General features: G+C 47.2%; 1 protein-coding gene across 15 annotated transcripts in view; it reads right to left on the bottom strand.

Moving 5' to 3' along the window:
• Nucleotides 1-27,115, bottom strand: part of LOC140391521 (dedicator of cytokinesis protein 9-like) — a 407,496-nt gene that overhangs the window by 79,515 nt on the left and 300,866 nt on the right. For 6 of the 15 annotated variants that reach the window (XM_072476084.1, XM_072476085.1, XM_072476079.1 and 3 more), the window contains 7 exons: nt 25,483-25,518; nt 24,710-24,776; nt 23,039-23,086; nt 18,618-18,760; nt 5,668-5,783; nt 4,741-4,878; nt 4,430-4,612 (listed from right to left, as the gene is read on the bottom strand). In XM_072476084.1, the coding sequence (XP_072332185.1) occupies nt 4,430-4,612; nt 4,741-4,878; nt 5,668-5,783; nt 18,618-18,760; nt 23,039-23,086; nt 24,710-24,776; nt 25,483-25,518 (731 nt within the window). Of the gene's footprint in view, nt 1-4,429; nt 4,613-4,740; nt 4,879-5,667; nt 5,784-14,502; nt 14,547-18,617; nt 18,761-23,038; nt 23,087-24,709; nt 24,777-25,482; nt 25,519-27,115 lie in introns of all 15 variants that reach the window. The other 9 variants (XM_072476094.1, XM_072476083.1, XM_072476088.1 and 6 more) reach the window with 5 other exon arrangements.

Here is a 27,115-nt window from a genome sequence, read left to right as displayed (position 1 = left end):
ACCAACTGCCGCTGACCCAGTCTCGCAGCCATGTCATTTAGAACTCGAACTGAGCCAGGTAGGTCACTCTTAGTGATGGACATTTCCCACCCAGAGTACATTCTGCACCCTTTTCACTCTCAATGTTTCCTGCAAGTGGTGTTCAACACGGAGGAGTATTGATTCATCAGTGGGGGTGGGGTATATGGTAATCAGCAGGAAGTTATCTGGCTGATGTTTGACCGGAGGCCATGAGAATTCATGTAGATAATGAGGTGTCCCAGAGCAACTCCATCCAATTGGTGCAGCTGCCTCTAGGTAAATAAGGAGGTCAAGGTCGGCAGGCTGAGTTGGCTGTTGTCTCCCGTGCCTTGGTCGATGCAGGGCAGTCCATCACGTTTCATTCCCTTTAGACTTTTTAGTGGTTTGATAATACTGGACAAAACATCAACCACATTGCAGTGGGTCTGCAGTCACATGTAGGCTATACCAGCAAGGCAGATTTCCTCCCCTAACGACATTAGTGAACTCGATGGGTTCTAATGACAATCGACTGGAATACATGGTCATCCAAATTTCACCATCTGCCATGGTGGGATTCGAACCCTGGTCCCCAGAGCTGGGTCTTTAGATTACTAGTCCAGCAACAATACCACTACGCCACTGCCTCCCCACAATTAAAATTCAACATAATAGTCCCCGATACTGCCAGAAACAATGCGCTAATTATGCACTATTCTGCTCAACAAAGCTTGTTCTTATTTGAACTGCCGATGTTAAAAGTGTATCTCTTTTCTGCAGATGGATTAACGACAGGTTTAAACATTCACTGACTCGGACCGAGCCTCTGAACAGCTCCACTTTTCCCACCTGAAGTGGCCAACTTTAACTGACACTGTTTTCTAATCTACCCGATTTTACTTTCCACTGAAGCCAGTAAGTAGTTTTGGTCAAGTATTAAATCCGGATTCCAACCAATCTTTGGGGAGGTGGAGGAGGGGCATCCCATCCAAGGAGCTGGTTAAAATTGGTCCCGTACTCTCCTGTTGCTAATCTAGTGGTGGAATTAGGATCCGAGACAATTTCAAATTCCAGGCATGGTGTAGCAACTGTTATGGGTCAGGGTTTAGAGAATCCCAAAGTGTATCGTGGAGTTGACCTGACCCACAACTTTGAATAGATTGTGGTATGGGAAGCACACGGCCCACTCTGCAGGCATGGTACAGCAGAAATGGACCAGTATTCTTTTTCAACAAAAAACAATGTTTATTCTATGAACTCAACCTAACCTTTTTAAAACAAACAATGAATATCTTAACAACCATTAATTCAAAGATAACCCCCAAAGAATACGACACTAAGTAATCCTTGAAGCTGTCCTTTTAACATCCAAAAGACTTAACAACCTTCAAACAGAAGTGCATCAGGGTTTACATTCAATGCTGAAAACATTTAAATTTCTGAATTCACCAAATGATCAAGAGATAGTCCTTCATGGCAGAGAGATCAACAGTACAGCTGCTTTGGCTGACTTCAGCTGCAACACACTGAAAAACGAAACCAAAGTGACAGACACACCTAAGCTTTTCTCAAAGTGAAACTAAAAAGCAGAACCAGAGCTCAGCTCCACCCACACTCTGACATCACTGCAGTAGCATGAGCAGCTAACCATTTTCTTGAAGCGACATTCTCATGACACAACATTAAGTTGTTCCAGACGAGATACAGCACAATTAGCTGACAAGTGCGATTCACCTCACTTAATTCAAATCGTCTGTACTGATCGCTGAACAGCAAATTCCCTCTGTTCTGGGTTATTTGGATTCCTCAGTTCAAAATGTCCAATTTGAATTTTCACTGAAGAAGTACCATTCTATTATTTACAGACTGGAAATGTTCAATCCTTGTGCCTTGTTCTGAACCACTCGAGAGATTGGGAAGCCTGAAGTTCCTCATGACTTCCTCCAAGGCAATGCCGCAGCCAATCAGAGTCAACTTCCCAACCAATCAGCGCCCTTTTCTGAACACATTATTGCAATTATTTGCAATTTTGTATCCTCGTGTTTGTCCTGATGAGTGCAAGGTGCAAAGCTTCAGCAACATGTTTCTTTTCATCAATATTTGCAGACCTTTTGTTCAGAGTCTCATAGGCCAAACACTCTGCTTAAGTCTTCCCAGTGATTGGGCTCATTTTCCTTTGTTCTTATGGTATCTCAGATGGCCAATAAGGAGCCAAACGGGCTCTGTGGAGTGTCCCGGGGTTACTTCCAAACTGCTGTTGGCCTCCTGAAGAGTTCGACTTGGATGTGAGCCAAGGCCACAAGGTGAAAGAACAGTGTGCTCATGTGTCTCGCCACCCAGCCTCCCTAAATGTTCTTTTTGAAATGAAACACAGTGTACCTTAATTCTTTAAAAAAAAATTATATATAGGTTCAAGATCACAGACGTGACAAATGAAACAAGATGCTTGAATGAACTGCAGCCTGGCCTGTTTTCATTTCGCAATGACACAGCTTTTGCCAACCCATGTTACCTTCAGGTTTGAATCAAAACAAAGAGGTGATTGTTGCATTGGTCCCCGCTAAGCTGGCACATCTTCTACCACCACGAGGACCTGCTCCCCCCCCCCCCCCCATCTCCCCTGCCATCACAAACACACACACACACACACCTGTACAATACTCTCGCATCTACTTGGCTCAAATCCAAGCTTTGGAAGGTTACTGCAGCGAATCTCAGCATCATTGCTACGCATGGTGTTGGGGTGTGAGATGCACTGCTACAAAAAGGGATAAGAGGACATACCCAGAACGAAATGAGAAATCTTGAATACGGATCTCAGCAATTAAAGCCGAAACGTTCGAAACAGGGCCTTTGAGAATCGCTAAGGTCCCTTCGGGAAAGCAGTACCAATTTTTTGAATAGAAATTTAGTGTGTCCAATTATTTTTTTTCCCAATTAAGGGGCAATTTAGCGTGGCCAATCCAACTAACCTGCACATCTTTGGGTTGTGGGGGGCGCAACCCACACAGAAACGGGGAGAATGTGCAGACTCCACATGGATAGTGACCCAGGGCCCGAGTTCGAACCCGGGTCCTCAGCGCTGCAGTCCCAGTGCTAACCACTGCGCCACACGCCGCCCTGGGAAAGCAGTACAGATGACAAGAAACCTTTTCACTGGATAATAATATAACATTAACAGCCAAACAATTTTTAAAAAAATCCTCCAAAAGCATGTTTTCCAAAACATAAAGTCCCATCACTTCGATGGGATAAATGATTACTTTTCAAAAATTATTAAGCCTTTTTGCAGCATTCCCTAACTTGACAGAATGACACATTACCGAGTTCTATTTGAAATAATTCCTTCGACATTACTATGCCAAAAGGAGGAAGCGATAAAGATAAAGATTCAAAATCATATTTCTTTTTCTTTTCTTTAAATATTTCAATTAAGGTATTTGAACATTTAATAAAAATAACATTAAGAATGACATCAACATGGTATAATAAACATTTCCCCCCCCCATCCCAATCTTCACACACCCCAAACATTCCCCGAGAAAGTCGACGAATGGCCGCCACCTCCAGGTGAACCCGACCATTGACCCTCTGAAGGCGAACTTTATCTTCTCGAGACTGAGAAACCCAGCCATGTCACTAACCCAGATCTCTACATTCGGGGGTTACGAGTCCCTCCACATTAGCAAGATCCTTCGCCGGGCTAATAGGGACACAAAGGCCAGAATGCCGGCCTCTTTCGCCTCCTGCACTCCCGGTTCGTCCACTACTCCAAATATTGCTAGCCCCCAGCTTGGCTTGACCCGGACTTTCACCACCTGAGATATTGCGCATGTCTCATCTCTTAAAGTCCCCTTCCATTTGTTCTACAAGCCGGGTAGGTTTAACTTGTGCAGTGCCTCCCATTCCGGGCCACCTGGATTCCCAGATACCGAATGCTCTTTCCTACCATTCTAAGCGGCAGCTCTCCCAGTCTCTTCTCCTGTCCTCTTGCCTGGATCGTGAACATCTCGCTTTTCCCCATGTTCAATTTATACCCTGAAAAATTGCCAAATTCCTCCAGGATTTGCATTACTTCCCCCATCCCCTCCAACGGGTCTGAAATTTACAAGAGCAGGTCATCTGCGTAAAGCGAGACCTGGTGCTCCACCCCCCACGCCAGCCCTTTCCAGTTCCTAGAGGCTCTTAACGCCTTTTAAAACCATATTTCTATTGTCCACAGAAGGGTCCAGCACAGGAGGAGGCCATTCAGCCCATCGAGCCTGCGTTGTCTCTTCAGAACAGCAATGCAGTTTGTCTTGCTCCTCTGGCTCGTCGCCCATATCCCTCCAATCTTATCTTCTTCCAGTATTTCTCGAATTCCCGTCTAAAAGTTACTGCTGGACCTATTCCCACAGCCCTTTCAGGCAAGATCTCCCAAAGCACTGACCTGCAGATGGGTTCTCACGAAGGATCTTCTCCGTGTCCACTCAAAATTGTTCCTCATTAAGAAATAAAGGAGCGTGGATGCATCGCCTCGGATTGTGCTCAATTTAGAGTTACAGCACTTCAAAATTTCATAGCACATTGTGGCGCACATGTCAGCCCGGCCTTCGAAGAACGTGGACGGAAACTGAAAAATAAAATACCCCACAAATGGGGTTTCTTGAGAAAACATAGGCAAAATTGGGGAATGGCAAGTGGCAAATGTGTTCTATTAAGAGAGGAAAATAAAGTTAAAATGGGAATAACATTGGTTACCTTGTAGACAAGGTTCCTCAGAGCTGCAAAAACGGCCTTCAGGGCCATTTCTGACTGATTAATTTGGACGAAGCAGAGGAGAACATTGAAAACTTTCTTCATCAGTGGATTGTGTCCGTTGTCGGCAAGCAGCTGGCCCTGGGTAGGAAAGAGCGTCAAATACGTCAACCTCCGACTGGTCACTTGGCTGCTCGGAGTGAGGCCCAGTGAAGACCAGGCAGCACCATGTTAGGAAGAATTAACAGTACGGAACAGGCCATTCCGCCTGTCAGGAGCATGAGCTTCTCCCCATGCCTGTTCAGCTCACCCTGTCGGCAGATCCTTCAATTCATTCCTCCCTCATGTGTTTATCCAGCTTCCCCTAATATGCAACAATGATATTCACTGCAAACACCCCATAAGAATAGAGCAAATCAGGAATTTCTCGGAGGTGAGTTTGGCTGTGCCTTTCAATGATATTTATGCTTTTATTTCAGATTCTCGCACTCACATTTATTCCATTTAAATCCAACAACACGGGGATTACTTTTTTTAAAAACGCAGTTGGCGTTTCGGCCCAGTCTTCCTGGAAGTCAAATGTTGAACTAATCTTGCCACAAGTGATGTTTATATTTTCAGAAATTAATTTGGGAGGGGGGGGTTGCTGGATCAACACGTGAGGAGGGAATGAATAGGCTGTGCTGATAGGCCGATGAAGTAAGGGGTGGGAGGAGGCTTGCATGGGCCGTACACACCAGCATGGCCCAGTTGGGCCGAATGACCTGTTTCAGTCCTGCACTCGCCATTTAACCCCCTGTGTCAAGAGTAAGTGTGAGGATTGGTGGACGGGGACTTTGCAAACCGGCCCTGTTAGTGGGGAAGACCAAAACGTGCAAAGAGCTATTACGAATGAACAAACTGACATTCGTGCCATTTTAACAACCATACCTTAAAAACATGAGTGAATAAACCCATCATGTCCAGAACAGTGAGACACACTTCTGTCGCAATGTTGGCCTCGACCAGTGATTGATGAAGAACGTCAGCATCAGAATGGGCGTAGCCTAATTAAAGATAGCGACACGGCTGTTACCACACTTACCATCACTCAATACAGCCAACCCAGTTAAAACACATCACCCATATATTAAGCTCTATACCTTAAAATGAAACAAATAGATGATAACTCTGAATTAAGATTGATGCTTGTACAAACATGCCCATTTGACAAGAGTTTTCCTTTCTACGCTGACTTGGGAGAGGTATTGCCCCGTACGAATATATCGAGTCCACTGCATATACATACATACAATTTACATTGCAGAAGGAGGTCATTCGGCTCATCGAGTCTGCACCGGCCCTTGGGAAGAGCACCCTACTTAAGCCCATGCCTCCACCCCATCCCCGTAACCCCACCTAACCTTTTTTTGGACACTAAGGGCAGTTTAACATGGCCAATCCACCTAATCTGCACATCGTTGGGCCGTGGGAGGAAACCGGAGCACCCGGAGGAAACCCACACAGACACGGGGAGAACATGCAGACTCCGCACAGACAGTCACCCAAGCCAGGAATTGAACCTGGGACCCTGGAGCTGTGAAGTAACTGTGCTAACCACTGTGCTACCGTGCTGCCTACATAAAAATGGGTGTCGAACCAAGAGGCATTAGTGCATGAATTGTTGAAGGTGACAGGACACGTCTTGACAGAAATCTTTGGATCCTCACTGTCTTCAGGTGATGTCCCGGAGGACTGGAGAATAGCCAATTTTGTTCCTCTGTTTAAGAAGGGTAGCAAGGATAATCCAGGGAACTACAGGCCGGTGAGCCTTACTTCAGTGGTAGGGAAATTACTGGAGAGAATTCTTCGAGACAGGATCTACTCCCATTTGGAAGCAAATGGACGTATTAGTGAGAGGCAGCACGGTTTTGTGAAGGGGAGGTTGTGACTCACTAACTTGATAGAGTTTTTCGAGGAGGTCACTAAGATGATTGATGCAGGTAGGGCAGTGGATGTTGTCTATATGGACTTCAGTAAGGCCTTTGACAAGGTCCCTCATGGTGGACTGGTACAAAAGGTGAAGTCACACGGGATCAGGGGTGAGCTGGCAAGGTGGATACAGAACTGGCTAGGTCATAGAAGGCAGAGAGTAGCAATGGAAGGATGCTTTTCTAATTGGAGGGCTGTGACCAGTGGTGTTCCACAGGGATCAGTGCTGGGACCTTTGCTCTTTGTAGTATATATAAATGATTTGGAGGAAAATGTAACTGGTCTGATTAGTAAGTTTGCAGACGACACAAAGGTTGGTGGAATTGCGGATAGCGGTGAGGACTGTCAGAGGATACAGCAGGATTTAGATTGTTTGGAGACTTGGGCGGAGAGATGGCAGATGGAGTTTAATCCAGACAAATGTGAGGTAATGCATTTTGGAAGGTCTAATGCAGGTAGGGAATATACAGTGAATGGTAGAACCCTCAAGAGTATTGAAAGTCAAAGAGATCTAGGAGTACAGGTCCACAGGTCACTGAAAGGGGCAACACAGGTGGAGAAGGTAGTCAAGAAGGCATACGGCATGCTTACCTTCATTGGCCGGGGCATTGAGTATAAGAATTGGCAAGTCATGTTGCAGCTGTATCGAACCTTAGTCAGGCCACACTTGGAGTATCGTGTTCAATTCTGGTCGCCACACTACCAGAAGGATGTGGAGGCTTTAGAGAGGGTGCAGAAGAGATTTACCAGAATGTTGCCTGGTATGGAGGGCATTAGCTATGAGGAGCGGTTGAATAAACTCGGTTTGTTCTCACTGGAACGAAGGAGGTTGAGGGGCGACCTGATAGAGGTCTACAAAATTATGAGGGGCACAGACAGAGTGGATAGTCAGAGGCTTTTCCCCGGGGTAGAGGGGTCAATTACTAGGGGGCATATGTTTAAGGTGAGAGGGGCAAGATTTAGAGTAGATGTACGAGGCAAGTTTTTTACGCAGAGGGTAGTGGGTGCCTGGAACTCGCTGCCGGAGGAGGTGGTGGAAGCAGGGACGATAGTGACATTTAAGGGGCATCTTGACAAATACATGAATAGGATGGGAATAGAGGGATATGAACCCAGGAAGTGTAGAAGATTGTAGTTTAGTCGGGCAGCATGGTCGGCATGGGCTTGGAGGGCCGAAGGGCCTGTTCCTGTGCTGTACATTTCTTTGTTCTTCGTTGTTAAAAAGATATCCAGAATGGTGGGCTTTATAAATAGAGACATGGACTGTAATCAGATGGGAGGTCATGGTGAACCTTTCTAAAAGCACTGACTCAGTCTCAGGCAGGCCATTGTGTCCGATTCTGGGCACCCTGATTCAGGAAGGATGTGGAGGCTTCACAGAGGGTGCCGAGAAGGTTCAGGCGAATGGTTTTTGGGTTGAGGCACTTCAGTTGCGTGGATGTATTGGCAAAGTTGGGGTTTGCTTACCTTCAGGGAGAGATGTTTGAAAGGAGGTCTGACCGAGGTGTTCAAAAAACAATGAGGGGTTGAGAGAGTCGATGGTGGGAAGTTGTTTCCCACTTTGGCATGATTCAGAAACAGACTTACGGTGAAAGGCAAATGGGCCAGAGGTGACGTAAAGTAAAACATTTCTACGCAGTATGTGGCTAGGGTCTGGAATGCGCTGCTTGTCAGCATGGTGGAGGCAGATCCACTTGTGGCTTTCAAAGGGAAACAGGGTAAACAGGTGAAGGGAAAAGACTTGCAGGGTTACCGGGAAAGAGCAGGGGTGTGGGATCAGCGAAACCGTTCTTGCAGAGAGTCGGCTTGTGTTAACGGTGCATTAATTGTGTTGTCAGAAGATACACAGATGAAGCACATTGTTTACCGAAGGGTTGAGAGCACATATAGAGAGAGCGTGCTGGTGAGGAGGAGGCAGACATATGTGGCTCTTCCATCAGGCAAAAATCAGAGAACATGCACTAACAGGTTCAAAAACGGCTTCTTCCCGCTGTTGCCAGACTCCTGAATTACCCTCTTATGGACTGAACTGATCTCTCCACGTATCATCTCTATTGTGTAGTGTTACACTTCATATGCTTCACCCGATGTCTATGTATTTACATTGTGTATTTATTGTATGTTCTATGTTTTTTCATGTATGGAACAACCTGTCTGGACTGTACACCGAACAATATTTTTCCCCGTATCTCGGTACACGTGATAATAAATCTAATTCTACTTATCAAACTTTGTCTTAAATATGCCTGTCATATTCGCATCAACCACACTTTGCTTGGCAGGTCCAAATTTAAACTGCTCTCTGGCTAAGGAAGCTCCCCCAAAATTGCTGATCGGATTTATTCGTAACGATCTTGTGTAACGGTCCAGCACTTTGCTCATGCCCACAAGAAGATACCTCATCCCCACAATCATCCTATGAACACTTTTCATAATTTTAAGCATCTCTCGCAGTTTATCACCCAGCCTCCACTTTTCTAGAGAAAAGAGTCTGTCAGTTATCCCTGGTAAGTACACACTCCTGCTTCTGGCATCATTCCTGTCAACCCCATCTGTACCTTTTCTAAAGCCCTTATCTCCTTTCTTGGGTGATATGTTACATTAGTGTTAGAAAACAGACCTTTGATGGAGAACTAAGACATTTTGTGCTTCTACATACACCAGCTAACAGTGTTCCCTCAAACACAGTTCCCTCAATATTCAATTTCATTCTTTTTCACTCTCAAGTGGCAGAAATAGATTTTAATGAGATTTCTATTCTTATGATAGCCACACTTTCCTACAAAGACTGGATACAGCTAGCTAAGTGTGGCGTAGGATTAAGAGTGGGTGTGAGGTATAATTCAAAGAATAAAAGTTTTGTTCAAATGAAGATAGCTTTCAGGAATTCTCTCCCTAAAATTATTTTCCTCTCTGGATGATGAGGATGGGGTGATTTACTCTGTTTAACAAGCTGAATGAATGAAAGCGGTTACAAATTTATAAGCACTGATCTCAGGTTATGCAAATTTACAGTTGCCTTCAAACATTCAACATTCACCTGGAGTATTGTGTGCAGTTTTGGTCTCCTTCTCTGAGGAAGGATGTTCTTGCTCTCGAGGGAGTGCAGCGAAGGTATACCAGACTGGTTCCAGGGATAGTGGGACTGTCATATGAGGAGAGATTGACTCGGTTGGGATTGTTCTCGCTGGGGTTCAAAAGAATGAGGGGGGATCTCATCGAGACTTATAAAATTCTAACAGAACTAGACAGGGTAGATGCAGGGAAGATGTTACCAATGATGGATGTGTCCAGGACTAGGGGTCACAGTCTGAGGATTCTGGGTAAACCATTTCGGACAGAGATAAGGACACAGTTCTTCATCCAAAGAGTGGTGAGCCTGTGGAATTCATTACCACAGGAAGTTGTTGATGCTAAAACATAACGGGTGGGATTCTCTGTTCCGGGGACTAAGTCCCCACGCGGTGGGAAAACTGGCGCGAACCACTTAGGCTATTGAGTTGGATGATCAGCCATGATTGTGATGAATGGTGGAACAGGCTGGAAGAGCCAAAAGGCCTCCTCCTGCTCCTATCTTCTATGGATCTATGTATGTATCTATGGGATGGTCCCAAAAAATTAAAGAACCTCCAAATATTTGCAAATCATCATTTCCAATGGCTAAGAGCATAGGCTACACCTGTTCTCATCACGAAGGGGGTGGCAGCTCTATTGTACTCTTTTCCGAAGTCGAATGTTTACGGATTGTTGATTTGACACTGACAGCTCCGGGTCGCACCCATTTCCGAGACAAGAAATTTACTACCTGCGGCAGAATTTTATTGGTGCCTTGAGATTTTGGAATCAGTGTCCACATTTCTAAGTGAAATTGAGAAGTAAGAAGAAATTGGTGAAAAGGAACAGGATTAATTAAGTCTTGAGGAAATGATGGAACTCGTTGTAGAACCATCACTTGTAAGAATAATATCAACGTTTGTCTTCTTGGCAGCCACAACAGTTTGGTCTGTAACAATGAGGTTTGATACATGGCCTCTAATGTCCAAACCCCAACTAACGGAGATAAACATTTGCTCATGACAGGGTAAAGACGGTGGTTAGCACTGCTGCCTCACGGCACCAGGGACCCAGGTTAGAACATACAGTGCAGAAGGAGGCCATTCGGCCCATCGAGTCTGCACCGACCCACTTAAGCCCTCACTCCCACCCTATCCCTGTAACCGCTCCTAACCTTTTTGGACACTGAGGGCAATTTATCATGGCCATTCTACCTAACCTGCCGTCTTTGGACTGTGGAAGGAAACCGGAGCACCCGGAGGAAACCCACACAGGCAAGGGGAGAACGTGCAGACTCCGCACAGACAGTGACCTAGCGGGGAATCGAACCTGGGACCTTGGCGCTGTGAAGCCACAGTGCTATCCACTTGTGCTACCGTGAGATTTACGGTTCAATCTCAGTCTTGGGTCACTGTTTGCGTGGAGTTTGCACTTTATCCCCGTGCGTGCGTGGGTTTCCTCCGGGTGCTCCGGTTTCCTCCCACAGTCCAAAGATGTGCAGGTTAGGTGGATTGGCCATGATCAATTGCTCATAGTGTCCAAAAGGTTAGGTGGGGTTACTGGGTTACGGGGAGAGGGTGGGGGGGCATGGGCCGAAGTAGGGTGCACTTTCCAAGGGCCCGCGCAGACTCGATGGGCTGATTGGCCTCCTTCTGCACTGAATTGATTCTTTGATTTGGCCATTCAGCCCCTCAAGCCTGTTCTGCCATCCAGTTCGATCATGGCTGATCTGTACCTTAACTCCACCCATTTGCAGGGCAGCACGGTGGCGCAGTGGGTTAGCCCTCACAGCGCCGAGGTCCCAGGTTCGATCCCGGCTCTGGGTCACTGTCCGTGTGGAGTTTGCACATTCTCCCCGTGTTTGCGTGGGTTTCGCCCCCACAACCCAAAGATGTGCAGGGTAGGTGGATTGGCCACGCTAAATTGACCCTTAATTGGAAAAAATTAATTGGGTACTCTAAATTTTTTTTTTTTTAAACTCCACCCTTTTGCCTTAGTTCCATAACCTTTCCTGCACAAACCCAACAAAAATCCATTAAGTGCACAGTATCAGCATGATTCACAGTCTTCAGGAGTAAATAAGTGGAGGTTAAAAACTAGAACATAATCATTGTTATTTCTCATTTGATCTCTTTCAGTGTAAAAGTAACCTCACAACTCCTGCCATCCCACACTTGTACAATTAACTTATTGCACAAATAAAAGCAGTTAACCTGAAATTTAAACAGTCCCTTGAAGGGGATAGACTCTTCAAACACTCCTTTAGCATCCGAACATGTATAATATTACAAATAAGAGAGACATGTTGCTGAAGCTTTGCACCTTGCACGAATCAGGACAAACACAGTAAAGCCAAATTTGAAACAATCACAACAATTTATGCCACAGGAGAAAACTTACACTTGCCAGAAGCGACATGCATTCATACGCAGGAACTTGTTCCCTGCAAACAAAAGGAACATGTTCAAGCCTTGTGCTTTTTTTGAATTATCCTGGGAGCCTAAAATTTCCCCCTTCCTTTTTCATGGCAACATCACACCAATCAGAGTCGATTTGCTAACGAACCAACCCGTCGTATAAAGTGCTGTGATTGTTTGAAATTTGGCATTCTTGTATATGTCCTGACGAAAGCAAAATGAAAAAATGTCTCTCTTTTCAGCAAGGTTCAATCTCTGTACAACCAAGCCACTCTTTGTAAACATGTATATTATAATAAGATACCAGTTGATGTTTACATGAAATAATTAATATCAGAGGTTCCCAAACGAGGCGCAAAGCGTAAACTAGCTGCAACAGTAATTACTGCAGTCTCTATTTTTTTCCCCATTCGTGACCCTCTCCTCAACTCTCCTGGGCAAATTCCCAATCTCCGATAAGCATTCCAACTCCTGGCAAGCAGTTTGGCTCAGAGACGTATTGAATACTTAGCTGAGAGGCACACACACAAAGAGCCAACTAGGAAGTTACCTGCCTTCTGGCCTGTACCTCTGCATCACTGCTCATGAGCCCTGGGTTGCAATTGGGACCTCAGATCCCAGGGATATTTACAGAGAATGAATAGCCCTCCTATAGAAACTTGTCGAGACAGAATGTATCTTTCTGTCTATTCTGCCTAGTTCAGGTCTCCTGATGCTGATGCCTTGTAATTAATAATGGCTTTCAGGCAGTGACGACACGACAGAAATCTGTCATTGATTGTAAAACAGTTTTGGAATGTTCTGAAGACATGAGAAGCTCTGTGTAAACGCAAGCCTTATCCTTCATGACTTCATGTGGCCTTCTGCAAATGAACCCTGTGATTCACTGCTCCTCACCTCAACCACCCAGATGGACTGCCCACAGACCCAATCCACCTCCAACTGCAGGGATATGCCCACCCTTGGGCTTGCATCCCTCACAGGAGAGGAGAAAGCAGAGCTTTCAGTGTCTGGTCATTTTAATTCCCTGCCCCAGTCCCACCCTAACTACTCTGTCATGGGGTCGGAGAATCCCGCCCCTTATTTTTAATCAGTGACCACCCTAGTTCTAGAATCTTCCACAAGAAGAAATATTCTCTCCACATCCACCCACTCAAGACCCCGCAGGATCATAAAGGTTTCACTCAAGTCGCCTCTTCTGGTCTCAACGAATTCAACTGCTTCACAACATAACCACTCACATTTTCTTTTCTCTTTTTGTTTATTTTTGGGCGGTAGCTGACGATGATTCTGCTTTTCCATTTACATCTTCACTAGGTCCACTCTTTCTTTCATCACTGTTCCATCATCCTCTTGCCTTGGACAATCCTCCTATTTAATCCCATTGAATCTCTCCTGTTATCCATCCTTTCACAGACCTTCCCTTCTGTTCCTTTCTGGCCCTCTCCCTGTCTTGGTTCAAACCCATTATATGTCCCCAAGTACTCCCAGTTCTGATGGAAAGTCATCGGCCTGAAGATCTAACTCTGTTTCGCTCTCCACCATTCCTGCCAGACTCTCTTCGCAGCATTTTCTCTTTTCATCGGAGAGGGGAGAGCAGCTTGCCAGTCGAGCCATTAGGCGGTCCCACGGGAATTTCCTGGGGGTCAGCCAGCCAGGGATTTAGCAGAAATCCTGACGTTCAGGTTTTACCGGGTGCGTTGGGTGCTAACTGTTGCAATCCCAGCAAAGTGGAGCAGACCCGAGGAATGATCCAGCGAACGGGTTCCAACGGTATGGCTAGATTCACAGAATTTACAGTGCAGAAGGAGGCCATTCAGCCCATTGAGTCTGCACCAGCCCTTGGAAAGAGCACCCCATTTAAGCCCACACTTCCAACCTATCCCCGTAACCCAGTAACCCCACCCAACCTTTTTGGACACTGAGGGCAATTTAGCGTGGCCAATCCACCTAACCTGAACATCTTTGGACTGTGGGAGGAAACCGAAGCATCCGGAGGAAACCCGCGCAGACACGGGGAGAACGTGCAGACTCCACACGGACAGTGACCCAAGCCGGAATCGAACCTGGGACCCTGGAGTGTGAAGCAACTGTGTAACCACTGTGCTACTATGCTGGCCAAGACGCAAAAAGGAGCGGAATTTAATCAGCTACAGGAGACCTAAGCTGCTGAAACACTGAGCTCCAAGCTATAAACCCCCATGTGGGACACGACTCTCCGAAAGGAACAACGCAAAAAAAAAGACGTTTGGGAACCTCTGGTCCGATAGCGACCAGAATCGTAGGCACGACAAACCAAACGCATAACCTTGCTGTGTCTTACCATTGTCTACAGAAATTCCAAGCACACTGGAAATCTTTCTTACACTGGAAACAGAGATAAGGTTATTTCATTACTAATTTCTTGTCACCAGCACACAGATTTTGCATGGACTCACATTCCTTCTGACTTTTAAAATAACAGCAGTGACAAGGACAATTTCCACCCCCCCCCCCACCCCCCCGAAGTTTGCGTATATTGAATGAAATATCATAAGGGTCACCAGTGTTTAACGTGATGAGCCCTCGTCATGTTAAATTAGTGGAACTTGATTAATGGAATGGCATTTTCATTTTAGTGCATCAACCTTTCACAGAACTGAAATAATGGTGCATTTGCAGCTTTGTAACCATTTTATCAACTAATACTAACCACATTACATACATTTCGGGGAAACCACTAACTAGCGTTTGAGAAAACAAAATAATCAATGAGGAATATAATTTTACCGTAAAGTAATTGATCATGCTGTGATATCAGGTGGCGATCCCTCACAGTAACATGTACCCAGACCAAGATTTCAACTCTAACTTAAAGACACAAGTGTGGAATGGAAACAGTCTTATACACCAGTGCCAACCCTTCGCAAAAGATCCTTTGTTCAAAAATAGCACAGAACAAGGGTGTTGTACTCATGGTGAAGGTTTCTGAGCGGGAGCAGAAAATAATCCCACTGCCCCATCTCTCTCCAATGCAGCCCCCATGCCTGTATTACATGCTCCCTCTTTCTTTCTGATGCAACAGTCTCTGCCTTGAGTATTCTCGGCAGCATATGACAAAGCATTCTGCCTTCCAACAATTCACACCTTTTCCCTTTCACCATCATTTGTAAAATCAGTCGCCAAGTTTTAATTTCATGCACATCGCCCCTCATTGAATTTACAGTGCAGAAGGAAGCCATTTGGCCTTTCGAGTCTGCGCCGGCCCAGTGACCCCCACCTGACCTTTTAGACACTAAGGGGCAATTTAGCATGGCCAATCCATCTAACCTGCACATCTTTGGACTTCAGGAGGAAACCGGAGCACCCGGAGGAAACCCACGCAGACACGGGGAGAAAGTGCAAACTCCACGCAGTCACCCGAGGCCGGGATTGAACCCGGGACCTTGGGAGCTGTGAGGCAGCAATGCTAACCACTGTGCCACCCAAAATCCTGGAAGCAACTGCAGAAAACCTCCATGAGCCAGACGTGATTTGAACACACAACCTTCTGATCTGGAATCAGACACGTTACCATTGCACCACAATGCTAACTCATTGTCAAGAAGATTATTCTAAATTCTTCTTTCACAAATCAGAAATTTTGGTAAGCATCTTCAGTACGTCTACTTCCTTTTGCAGCCTATCATAAGATCGTAAGAACTAGAGGCTAGGCCATACAGTCCATCAATCCCGCTGCACCATTCAATTAGATGATGGCTGATCTCACTGTGGTCTCAACTCCACATTTCTGTCAGCGCCCACTACCCTCGACTCTCTTGTTGATCAAGAATCTAACACAGCCTCTTCCGGTGACGGCGGGATGCTGGCAAAATTATTGGGGGAGGGGGAGGATCCCTCCCGATATGAACTGGATCGGGCTCATCGGTCGTGGAGGCCTGTACCAAAGGCGAGTGAGCCGCCAAGGGCAGTGACTCTGTGCTTCCGTAGGTACAGGGTGAAGGAGAAGGTCCTGAGCTGGGCCAAGCAGAAGCGGGTGGTGCAGTGGGCTGGAGCTGGTATACGTGTATACCAGGACTTTACGGTGGAGCTGGCAAGGAGGCGGGCTGCCTTCAACCGGGTGAAGAGGGCACTGTACATTAGCAAGGTGCGGTGCGGCATTGTATATCCAGCGAAGCTGAGGGTGACTTACAAGCTCAGGGACTTTTATTTTGGAACAGCGGAAGCAGCGGAGGAGTTTGCGAAAGCAGAAGGACTGTGGCAGAACTGACAAATTGAGGAATGCTCATGTGCCGATGTAACCTCATGACTGTATTTTCTTCTTTTTTGTATCACTGCGCGCGGGTGCAGAGATTAAAGGAGCCAATGTGGTATATATTTGGACAAGGGAAGGGATGGGACTTTCACTCGAAATGAGAGTTCTTTGGGGTGTAGGTGGATATGCGGGGTTTGTGTGCTAAAAGGGGATCTTTGGGCTTTCCTAGGGCCGGGCAAGTGGGAAAGGGACCTGGGCGGGGGCCTCCACGCTGGCCGGTTTAAGCCGGCCAGTGAACGGGAGTGAGGTGGGGGGAGGGGCTGCGGCTATCGGAGCCTGGCAGAACAGGGTCCGAGTGGTCTAGCCGGGGTGGAAAGTTGGGGGGAAGGAACCGAGGTTGGGAGGAGGAGTTTTACAAGAGGCAGTGGACAGGAGGAGCTGGGGACCTGCAGGGAGGGGGAGGGGGGGGGGGGGGGGGAGAGAGAGAGAGAGAGAGAAGAGGAGAGCTGTGTAAGATTAAGGGTGACTACGGGTAATCCCTGATTCCTTTTTGTCATTTGTTTATGTAAACATGCGGGTTGAGGTTTGGTGGGTAGATGGGATCGTTGTTAGTATGGGGACTGACATATCTTGCTGATTATTGTTTATTGTTGATGGATGTAAATGTGGGAGAAAATGTGAAAAAGGAGAATGAAAAAAAAAAGAATCTAACACAGCCTTGAACATATTCAATGAGCCGACTTCTACCCCTCTCTGGGGAAGAGAATTCCAAACACTAATGAGCCTCTGAGATCAGGAGTTTCTTCTCATCTCCGTCTTAAACAGGAAACCTTTTATTCTGAAATTGTGGCCCCTAGTAGACTCCCCCACACGGGGCAACATCTTCTCAGCATCAACCCTGTCAAGCCCCCCCCCAGAATCTTACATGCTTCAATAAGGTCGCCTCCCTCATTCTTCTAAACTCCACTGAGTATAGCTCTGTCAATGAATGTTCAGTTACTGCACAATAGCAACCCTGTAGCTCGCTGCGAGAGCAACAGGAAATCTGGGACCTCAGTGAATGACAGGGCCAACAGTCTATGTCCTTGGCCAAGCAGATTTAAGGATGTGTGACATTATTAACTAGCGCTCACAGAAACTTCCAATGAAAAGGATTTGACAACCTCAACGTACGAAGGTAAAAGTCCATCGAACATCAGGCACCAAGTCTCTGGCACGGCTCCATTTTGCATTTGTTACAAAGGAAAATCCTTGAATTGAAACTTTGTGCTTTGGGTAGACGGTTCCAGCGAGCCAGGGTAGTATTTGACAGTCACGTGATATCCCCGCCTGTTAAAGTTTCTCCATGGACAATGCCACAAAACTGTCGGAATGTTGAGCCATTAGATGTGGTTTGAAATCAAGCACGGAGGTTCAAGGCACGGTCGCGATTGGCAAGACACATTCTGGAGCATTGAACCTGCAAACTATAAAGCTATGCCTGTGAAGGATTTTGGTCGGGTGGATTGGGAGGAACTGTTTCCCCTGGCTGGAGGATCAGTAACCAGAGGACACACGTTTTTAGGTAATTGGCAAAAGGACCAGATGGGCGACGAGGAGAACGGTTTCTCTAAAGTGCAACAGGTTCTGATGATCTGGAAAGCATTGCCAGAATTGAGGTGAGAGAAGGTTCACTCGACATTTTCAATCCACTCTACCAATGCTTACAGGGCTGTGGGGGGAAAGAACACGGGGGGGGGGGGACAGACGACTAATTGGATTGCTCGTTCAACGGGCCAGCACAGACGCAATGGGCCGATTGGCGTCCTCCTGCGCTGTAAGATTATGTGTACAAGAGGTTCACATCAACTTGTGTCTCTTCCTAAGAATGTTGATAATTAGCTTTAACTACAATATCTGACTTTGAGAGAAAAATAAAACTTCATTAATCTGTATTGATCAGGTTAAAAAAATGGCATTTTACAAGCTGTCAAAGGTTCTGATGTGAATCCGAATAAGGTTGTAAATAATCAGGTTCCACTTAAAACATCAAACCAATTTTTTCCCAATTTGCTTCAGTCTGTATAGTTTCAACCAGTGAGGAATGTGGATCTCCATGGCTGTGCTCTGGGGTGGTCTGTATAGTCTATCGAAAGCAGGATTTGGGTTTTTATCCGTGATCCTATTTTCACTGATAAAGGCACCCTCTTGGTTACAAGACTTACTGTGGTTAAAAGTGTAAGAGTTATCCAAGCTGCTGAGTTGCTGCAGTCTGGCATGCATCATTCCTGTTCTACTGCGAGAAACAGGCAACGTTTGAGCTTTCTTTTCATGTGTAATACTGATGGGTCCTAAGCCCTCTTGGTTCCTGCAAGATGGGCAAATAGGACAGAGCAAAGGTTAATTGTCAGCACAACGCTGCGGAAGCCAAGTGTTAGTAAAGCAGTCGGTTACTTTATTGTGCGGTCAAACTAATTAGTTTAATGACATTCCCAATTTTGCTACTTCAGGTCTAAAGATATGAATCCCCCTGCCCCCCCCCGCGTCTCTCCTGCCAAAGTAAGGTGACTGCGGATACTCTCGCGTGCGTGCGGAGAAACAATGCCATCACAATGTCAGCAAAACCCATCTTTAAAAAAAACTCTGGAAATCGCCATAGCAGGAGCCGTCCTTCAACTCAACAGTCCTGGTGAAATACAGGGCGGGATTCTCCAATCCCGCGGCAGAGTGCCCACGCCGTGGTAAACGCCGTTGCATTTTACGACGGCGTGAACGGCCGCTCCCAAGTCAAATTCTGGCCCCTACAGGGGGCCTGCACGGCGCTGGAGCGGTTCCCGCCGCTCCAGCTGCAGATCCCGGCGCGAACTGTGCACCGTGGGATCCACGCATGTGCAGTTGTGCCGGCGCCAACAAGGACATGCGCAGTGGCCTCCTTCAACGTGCCGGCCTTGACGCAACAGGGCTCAGGGCTACAGGGGCCGGCGCGTAAGAAAGGAGGCCCCCAGCAACACAGGCTGGCCCGCCGATCGGTGGGCCCCGATCACGGACCAGGCCCCATCGGAGGCACCTCCCTGGGTCAGAGCCCCGCCACAGGCCGCCCCCCCCCCGACCCTGCGCGCAGAGATACCGCCGGCTGCGACGAGGTGTGGACGGCGCCGGCGGGACTCTGCCTTTTTAGAGCGGCCGCTCGGTCCATCCGGGCCGGAGAATCGGCGGGTCCGGCCGGGTAGAACAGCCTGCGACTGGCGCTGCGCCAATGGCGCCGATTCTCCTCTCCGCGGAGCATCGTGTGCGGCGTCAGGGCGGCGTGGCGCGGCTGCGGGGATTCTCCGGCCCGGCGTGGGGCTGGTAGAATCCTGCCCATAGTTTGGGGAAGTGAGGTTAAATAATTGCCTCTCCAGTTGTGACTGCAATGAACTGATGCATTTCAAATCGGTGAATCTCAACACATTGATCAAAGCCAAGGTGCTGAAGATCCGCTCAAATGCCAGGGGTGACCATGCTTCGGGCATGGGACGAATGCTGTTGGGCATAATGTGAGGGTCTTAAAACTTTTTTAAAAATATATAAATTTAGAGTACCCAATTCTTTTTTTTCCAATTAAGGAGCAATTTAGCCAATCCACCTACCCTGCGCATCTTTTTGGGTTGTGTGGGGTGAGACCCACGCAGACACGGGGAGAATGTGCAAACCCCACACGGACAGTGACCCAGAGCCAGGATCGAACCTGGGACCTCGGCGCCGTGAGGCAGCAGTGCTAACCACAGCGCCACTGCGCTACCCAAGGTTTAAAAAAATATTTACACTGGTTTAGAGACAGGGTCTTACCTGCTGATTATATTTTTTTAAAACAGCGCCTATATTTGCTTAAAACGTGTTTCAAAATTCATTGGAGTTTTACTGACAGTTTGATAAGCATTTGTGATTCTGATCGCTGCTGACTCCATCGCTGGCAACGATGTTACAGAGTAAGACAGTAGAACTGAGCAGGCACCACGTTGGCAGGAGTTTTAAAGAGGAAAACGCACCCCTGTAAAGCACCCGTCAGCTTTTCCCAAAAGCCTTCGGAAGCAGGCACGTCTAACAACTAAAACCCATAGGACCACAAGAACAGCATTTACGGATCACGAAAGCGCATGAAGAAATGGGAAGCTACAATGGCCACTGCAAGCAAGCACAAGCAAGGAAGCATGTTTTCTACGGAGTGTTAGCGAGTCAACAGCAACAGTTAGAACAGGACAAAAAGGCTGTTTTGCATTTGTCGAATTTCTGGACCCGTGTATACAAATTCACAAAAGGCTACAAAGCAAGCAGAGACTTCAGGCGAAACACAACAGAAACACACAAAAATAAGCAGCAAATACCCACATCTTACCGAGCAAGAGGGAAGGAGCCATACAAATTTACTTTTTTGGGGGGTTTAGCAGTTGTCAGCGTAAAAGGTGCGAAATAGAAAAATAAAGGGTAACTTGTGTTAGGAATAAATGGTGAGTCGATTGCTTCACACCACCACCAGAACTCAATACCACAAAAACCAGAACAGGTTAGTTTATGAAGGAAATATAACCAATGAAATAAAAAGGTAATATAAAATAGTCACACAAAATTAATAAAGTGCAAGTTTCCATTAGTCCATCAGAAATAAAGCATCACAATTTTTAAATCACACCAGCATTTGTAAAAATTCAGTTAGTCTTCAAATCTAAAAATAAGAGCAGTCCTGTAAAAACACTTCAGTGTCACACTTTAATTAGTAAGTGTGCATCTTGGGATATAATAATAATAATAATATTTATTAGTGTCACATGTAGGCTTCCATTAACACTGCAATGAAGTTACGGTGAAAATCCCCGAGTCGCCGCACTCCGGCGCCTGTTTGGCTACACAGAGGGAGAATTCAGAATGTCCAAATTACCTAACAAGCACGTCTTTCGGGACTTGTGGGGGGAAACCGGAGCGTCCGGAGGAAACCCACGCAGACACGGGGAGAACGTGCAGACTCCTCACAGACAGTGACCCAAGCCGGGAATCGAACCCGGGACCCTGGTGCTGAGAAGCAATAGTGCTAAACACTGTGCTGCCGCGCCGCCTAACGTGTTGCCGGATAGGTACAAAACAAGGCAACGAGGAGACAAATATTTCCCCCTCACGTTTGGGTTTGCTGCGGATTTGTACCAGTACAATTGGGAAACTCGAGCACAAACTGAGATTGAAATTGCACTGGTTTGGTTACACTTCAAGTTTCTGCTAAAACGTGTTTGCACATTGACAACTGTCAAATCTTGTGGCGTTATACAACATATTATTTTATAGAACGTGTTCTTTTATTTGGATGAAACTGTACTCCGTAGTGTATTGAAAGGGGGTAAACAGATGCATTTCCCAATCCACCTCAAAAAGAGTCCAATAAAATGTATTCTTATTAAGTTTGTCCAGTCCCAAGGGCAGCACGGTGGCGCAGTGGTTAGCACTGCTGCCTCACGGCGCCGAGGTCCCAGGTTCGATCCCAGCTCTGGGTCACTGTCCGTGTGGAGTTTGCACATTCTCCCCGTGTTTGCGTGGATTCTGCCCCACAACCCAAAGATGTGCGGGTTAGGTGGATTGGCCACGCTAAATTGCCCCTTAATTGGAAAAAAAATGAATTGGGTACTCTAAATTTATAAAAGAATAAAAACATTTGTCCAGTCCTGAGACTTTTTTTGATTCGTTCGTGGGATGTGGGCGTTGCTGGCTGGGCCAGCATTTCTTGCCCATCCCTCGCTGCCCTTGAACTGGGTGGCTTGCTCGGCAATTTCAGAGGGGGGCAGCTAAGAGTCGCTACATCGCACATTGCGGTGTGGGTCCAGGTTCACATGTAGGCCAGACCGGGCAAGGACGGCAGATTTCCTCCCCTGAAGGACATTAGTGAACCAGATGGGTTTTGTACGACAATCGACAATGGTTTCATGGTCATCATTAGACTTTTAATTCCAGATTTTTACTGATTCAAATTTCACCATCTGCCACGGGTGGGATTCAAACCCGGGAACTCAGAGCAGTACCCTGGATCTCTGGATTACTAGACAAGTGACAATACCACGAGGCCACCACCTCCCTTGATCTGATTAAAAAAATCGCTGAAAATCACTTTAAAAACCTGAACTATTAAAGCGTTTCATTGGTGGACCCCAGTCGGTTCCTGAGTAAACAAAGTACTCTTTAATCCGTGATAACGGTTAAAACGTGTTAACGCTGCCTGTCCGTCTAAGGAAATGAGTACAAATTAAAGAGCCTTCTCGAACTGCTGGGATTTCGCCCTCCTTGTTCTTTCGACCTGGGATGCGGTGCCTTTTTGTGGCTGGGTTCGGTTTGGGGGCAAAATGTGTTTTATGTCAACGTTAAAAGGCCAAAGAAACTCGACCTATGCTTGAATCGTCAGATCATCACCACGCTGCTGTTTGAAGGAGCAAATTGACGGCTGCCTTTCCCTCACAGCAAGAGCTCCGGTGCTTTCGAAACAGTGTCACTGACAGTAAAACACCTTGGGGCATCCTCAGGTTGTGAAGGGCACCGGAGAAATGCAAGTTCTCTCTCCTTATCCGAATTTAAACACTTTAGGAAAGGTTGGTTGACATTTCGGAACAATGTGTAGAGTCGGTAACAGTACCTTGCTATGTATCGTTTCCCCATATATCTGAACTGATGTAGGCAGACTCTGTGGGGAAGGAAAGTTTAGTATTCACCACATTGTTTTTACAACACAGAAACAGGCCATTCGGCCCAACGAGTTGATGCTTTCAGAACTAAACAAAACTATAGACAGCAATTGCCACCTGAAACAATAATAATAATAATTGTTTGGCAGTACATAACTGGAGAATTGGTGAAAAAGATACATTTTTGTTGAAGCTTTTCATTTTGCACTCAACAGGATATTTTGCAAGAAACCAAGGGAGACAGCAAATTTATACTGTATTAGAAGAGAGTACTAATTGGTTAGCTGTTGGTTGATTCAGATTTATAGAGAATGCAACACCAATGTAAACAGCTTGGCTCTGATTGGTTAAGATAATACCCTGAGGAGTGAACCAGCGAATGGCTGTCACTAATTTTGTTCAGCTGTAACAGTCACAATGTGTGCACACTTCTTTCTGTCTGCAAAGAGTGGGTCCTGTATCCTAATATATGTAGCTTCCAATACGCGGAAATGTACCATGGTGTGAGCCCGACTGACAATCTTACATTGGGTTGTCAACGTAATTCCTCGCACACCGAGAATTATTTAGCAAATGTTGCCCAATTGCGGAGTCACATCTAATGTTGGAGGGTGCGCTTTGAGCTTTGCAGGCACTGGCTGGGTGGGTGCAGACTGCACTCTGCAAACAACGGAAGGGGCGTGTGAGAATTTGTTGTCTCCCTTGAATTTGTATTCTTGTGAAAGATCTTGATGAGTGCAAAACAAAAAGTTTTGACAAACATGGGCGGGATTCTCAGCAAACGGCGCGATGTCCGCTACCCGGCGCAAAAAACGGCACGGGTCAGTCCAGCGCGGGCCTCCCCAAAGGTACGGAATTCTCCGCACCTTTAGGGGCCAAGCCCTCACCTTGAGGGGCTAGGCCCGTGCCGGAGCAGTTTCCGCTCTGCGCCGAAAGGACTTCGCCAGGCGACGCATGCGCGGGATCGTCAGCGGCCGCTCATAGCATCCCCGCGCATGTGCAGGGGAGGGGGGTCTCTTCCGCCTCCGCCATAGTGAAGACCACGGCGAAGGCGGAAGAAAAAAGAGTGCCCCCACGGCACAGGCCCGTCCGCGGATCGGTGGGCCCCGATCGCGGGCCAGGCCACCGTGGGGGCACCCCCTGGGGCCAGATCGCCCCCTCCTCCAGGACCCCGGAGCCTGCCCGCGCCACCTTGACCCGCCGTTCAAAAGGAGGTCTAATCCACGTTGGCTGGCGAGGGTTGACAGCGGCGGGACTTCGGCCCATCGCGGGCCGGAGAATCGCCGGGGGTGGGCCCACCGACCGGCGCGATTCCCGCCGACCGGCGAGGCGCAACTCCCGCCCCCGCCGAATCTCTGGTGGCGGAGAATTCGGGACACGGCGGCGGCGGGATTCACGCCAGCCGCCGCCGATTCTCCAACCCGGTGGGGGGTGTTGTGATCTGGAAGGCGCTGTCTGAAGCTCGTTCAATAATAACTTTCAAAAGCGAATCTTATAACTCAGAATGGTTACATCACAGAAGGGGTCCTTTCCACCATCGACTGCCCACTGATTGTCCGCAGGAGCAATTTAGGGGTACGCCAAGATATGTCAGTAAGTCATCACTACTCAAATTAACTCACTCTAAGATTGTAAAGAAGTCCATCAATTCAGCGGTGGAAGCCTTGTTCCAGTAAGTAATCAATGCATCTACAAAACAAACAAGGAATTTACTTTCTTCTGTCAGTTATAATCAGAAATAAAACTGTGCTCTTCTTGTAAATAATCACACGGATTTGACATCCAGTTTCTCCAGTGTTAGCTACTTACCTTTTGTGATGCGCAACCAGTTCACATTAATACAGCACCTACAGAGGATCAAAGAACTGACAACAGAGGGCAGTGTCCACAGGCAAGTCTCTATCCCCTTTCCCTGGGCAGTGCCCAAGCAACGGGACGTGTCAGACTACAAGGTGATCTTGGACGGCCAAATCTGCTCAGTCCGTCGCTGGAAAGATTCGGCTATGACTCAGAATAAAATCTACGGGCTGAAGATGCCAGAAACCAGAATGAGTTCCTGTTTACCTCGCCTTCCCTCCTTTGTTCACACACTGAGAAGGGGAACCACATTTCTTCCTCCATCACTGGCAGCTATCAATTTATTTTCTGCAGATTTATGAGATGCATTGAAGATTTATTGGGAACGGTTATTGCAGCACTCTTCAATCCAGCTTTGCATGTGTACATTTTAATGAATCTCTTGTTAGTATTATCCCAGAAACGATACACCATCGAAGACAAAGCAGCCCCTCCTGATTGGCACCTATCCACCACCTTCACAATTCATCCCCATCACCACCGACGCACAGAGTGACAGTCGTGTATTCCATCCACATGGTCCACTGCAGCAACTCACCAAGGCTCCTTGGATAGTACTTTCCCAACACAAAACCTAGAAGGACAAGATGAGTATAAACATGGGAACACGACCACCTGAAAATTCCCTGCTGTGTACTGTCCGGACTTGGAAATATATCGCCGTTCCTTCACTGTCGCTGGGTCAAAATCCTGGAACTCCCTCCCTAACAGCACTGTGGGTGTACCTACACCTCATGGATTTCAGCAGTTCAAGAAGGTGGCTCACCGCCACCTTCTAAAGGGCAATTAGGGATGGGCAATAAATGCAGGGCTAGCTGTGAGGCTCCCTTCCAGGGAATGAATGAAAAAATGACTTACAGAGCCACTGAGACATTTGTTTTGGCAGCACTGCTGAATATTGAGGTACATAAAAGCTCACTCACAAGGAGGAGAGAGAGAGAGAGAGGGATAGGACGGAGATTTGCAGAGGTTATTGTCAATTCTAGGTCAGCTTGCGGTGCAGTGCGTCGCGTCCCGACCTTTGGGCCAAAGGCTCCGGGTTCAAGTCCCGCTTCAGGGCTAGATGTCCACGGCAGGTGCGTTCATAACATGGCCAAACAGGCTGATTATCAGCCCACAAGTCCATCCCATACGCCTGGTGACAGGCGGTAGGAGCGGAAGAGTTTCCTGGTCAGCCAGACTGCAGAAGGCATCGACAAACCACTGCAGTATTTGATCGAAGATAACCGTGGGCCAATCAAATGGAAGTGCTTGGCTGCCAGTGCCCTCTCCTGGAATGGTATCTGGGGGAGGAGGCTAACCGTCATCTCTTAATACCCTCCTCGGAAACATGAGATCAAGAACCCATCTCCTGGGTAAAGTTCACATCACTCGTTTCTTTAACGCGGATATTTAACTGATCCCCACGTTTTCTCCCAATGGCATCATTAACTCAACACCATTTAAGGTCTGGGTCAACTCACCCTCTAATATTCTTTCTGATGGGGCTGGACAGACAGGATGCGGGGATGTTGATTCCGCTGGCTGGGGGAGTCGAGAACAAGGGGTCACAGTCTCAGGATATGAGGGAAGACATTTAGGACAGAGGGGAGGAGAAATGTCGTCAGTCAGAGGGTGGCGAGCCTGTGGAATTCTCTACCACAGGAGGCTGTGGACGGCAAGTGCCGGAATGTATTTAAGAAGGGAACAGATGGATCTCTGGACTCGAAAGGCATCAAGGGGAATGGGGAGAGTGCAGTTTGAGGGTCAGCTATCGCCATATTAAATGGTAGCGCAGGCTCTAGTTCCGAATGGCCGCCTTCTGCTCCGATTTTTATGTTTCTATATTTCTTCCAAACGTTTAGGGGCGGCACGGTAGCACACGTGGTTAGCACTGTGGCTTCACAGCGCCAGGGTCCCAGGTTCGATTCCCCGCTGGGTCACTGTCTGTGCGGAGTCTGCACATTCTCCCCGTGTCTGCGTGGGTTTCCTCCGGGTGCTCCGGTTTCCTCCCTGAGTCCGAAGACGTGCAGGTTAGGTGGATTGGCCATGATAAATTGCCCTTAGTGTCCAAAATAGTGGCCAAACAGGGGCTGTTTAGCACAGGGCTAAATCGCTGGCTTTGAAAGCAGACCAAGGCAGCAAGGCAGGCCAGCAGCACGGTTCAATTCCCGTAACAGCCTCCCCGAACA

This window comes from Scyliorhinus torazame, chromosome 15, assembly GCF_047496885.1.
Source record: "Scyliorhinus torazame isolate Kashiwa2021f chromosome 15, sScyTor2.1, whole genome shotgun sequence".
Taxonomy (NCBI): Eukaryota; Metazoa; Chordata; class Chondrichthyes; order Carcharhiniformes; family Scyliorhinidae; genus Scyliorhinus; species Scyliorhinus torazame.
Note: the sequence above shows the minus strand (reverse complement) of the source record. Positions and strands in the feature narration are given on the sequence as shown.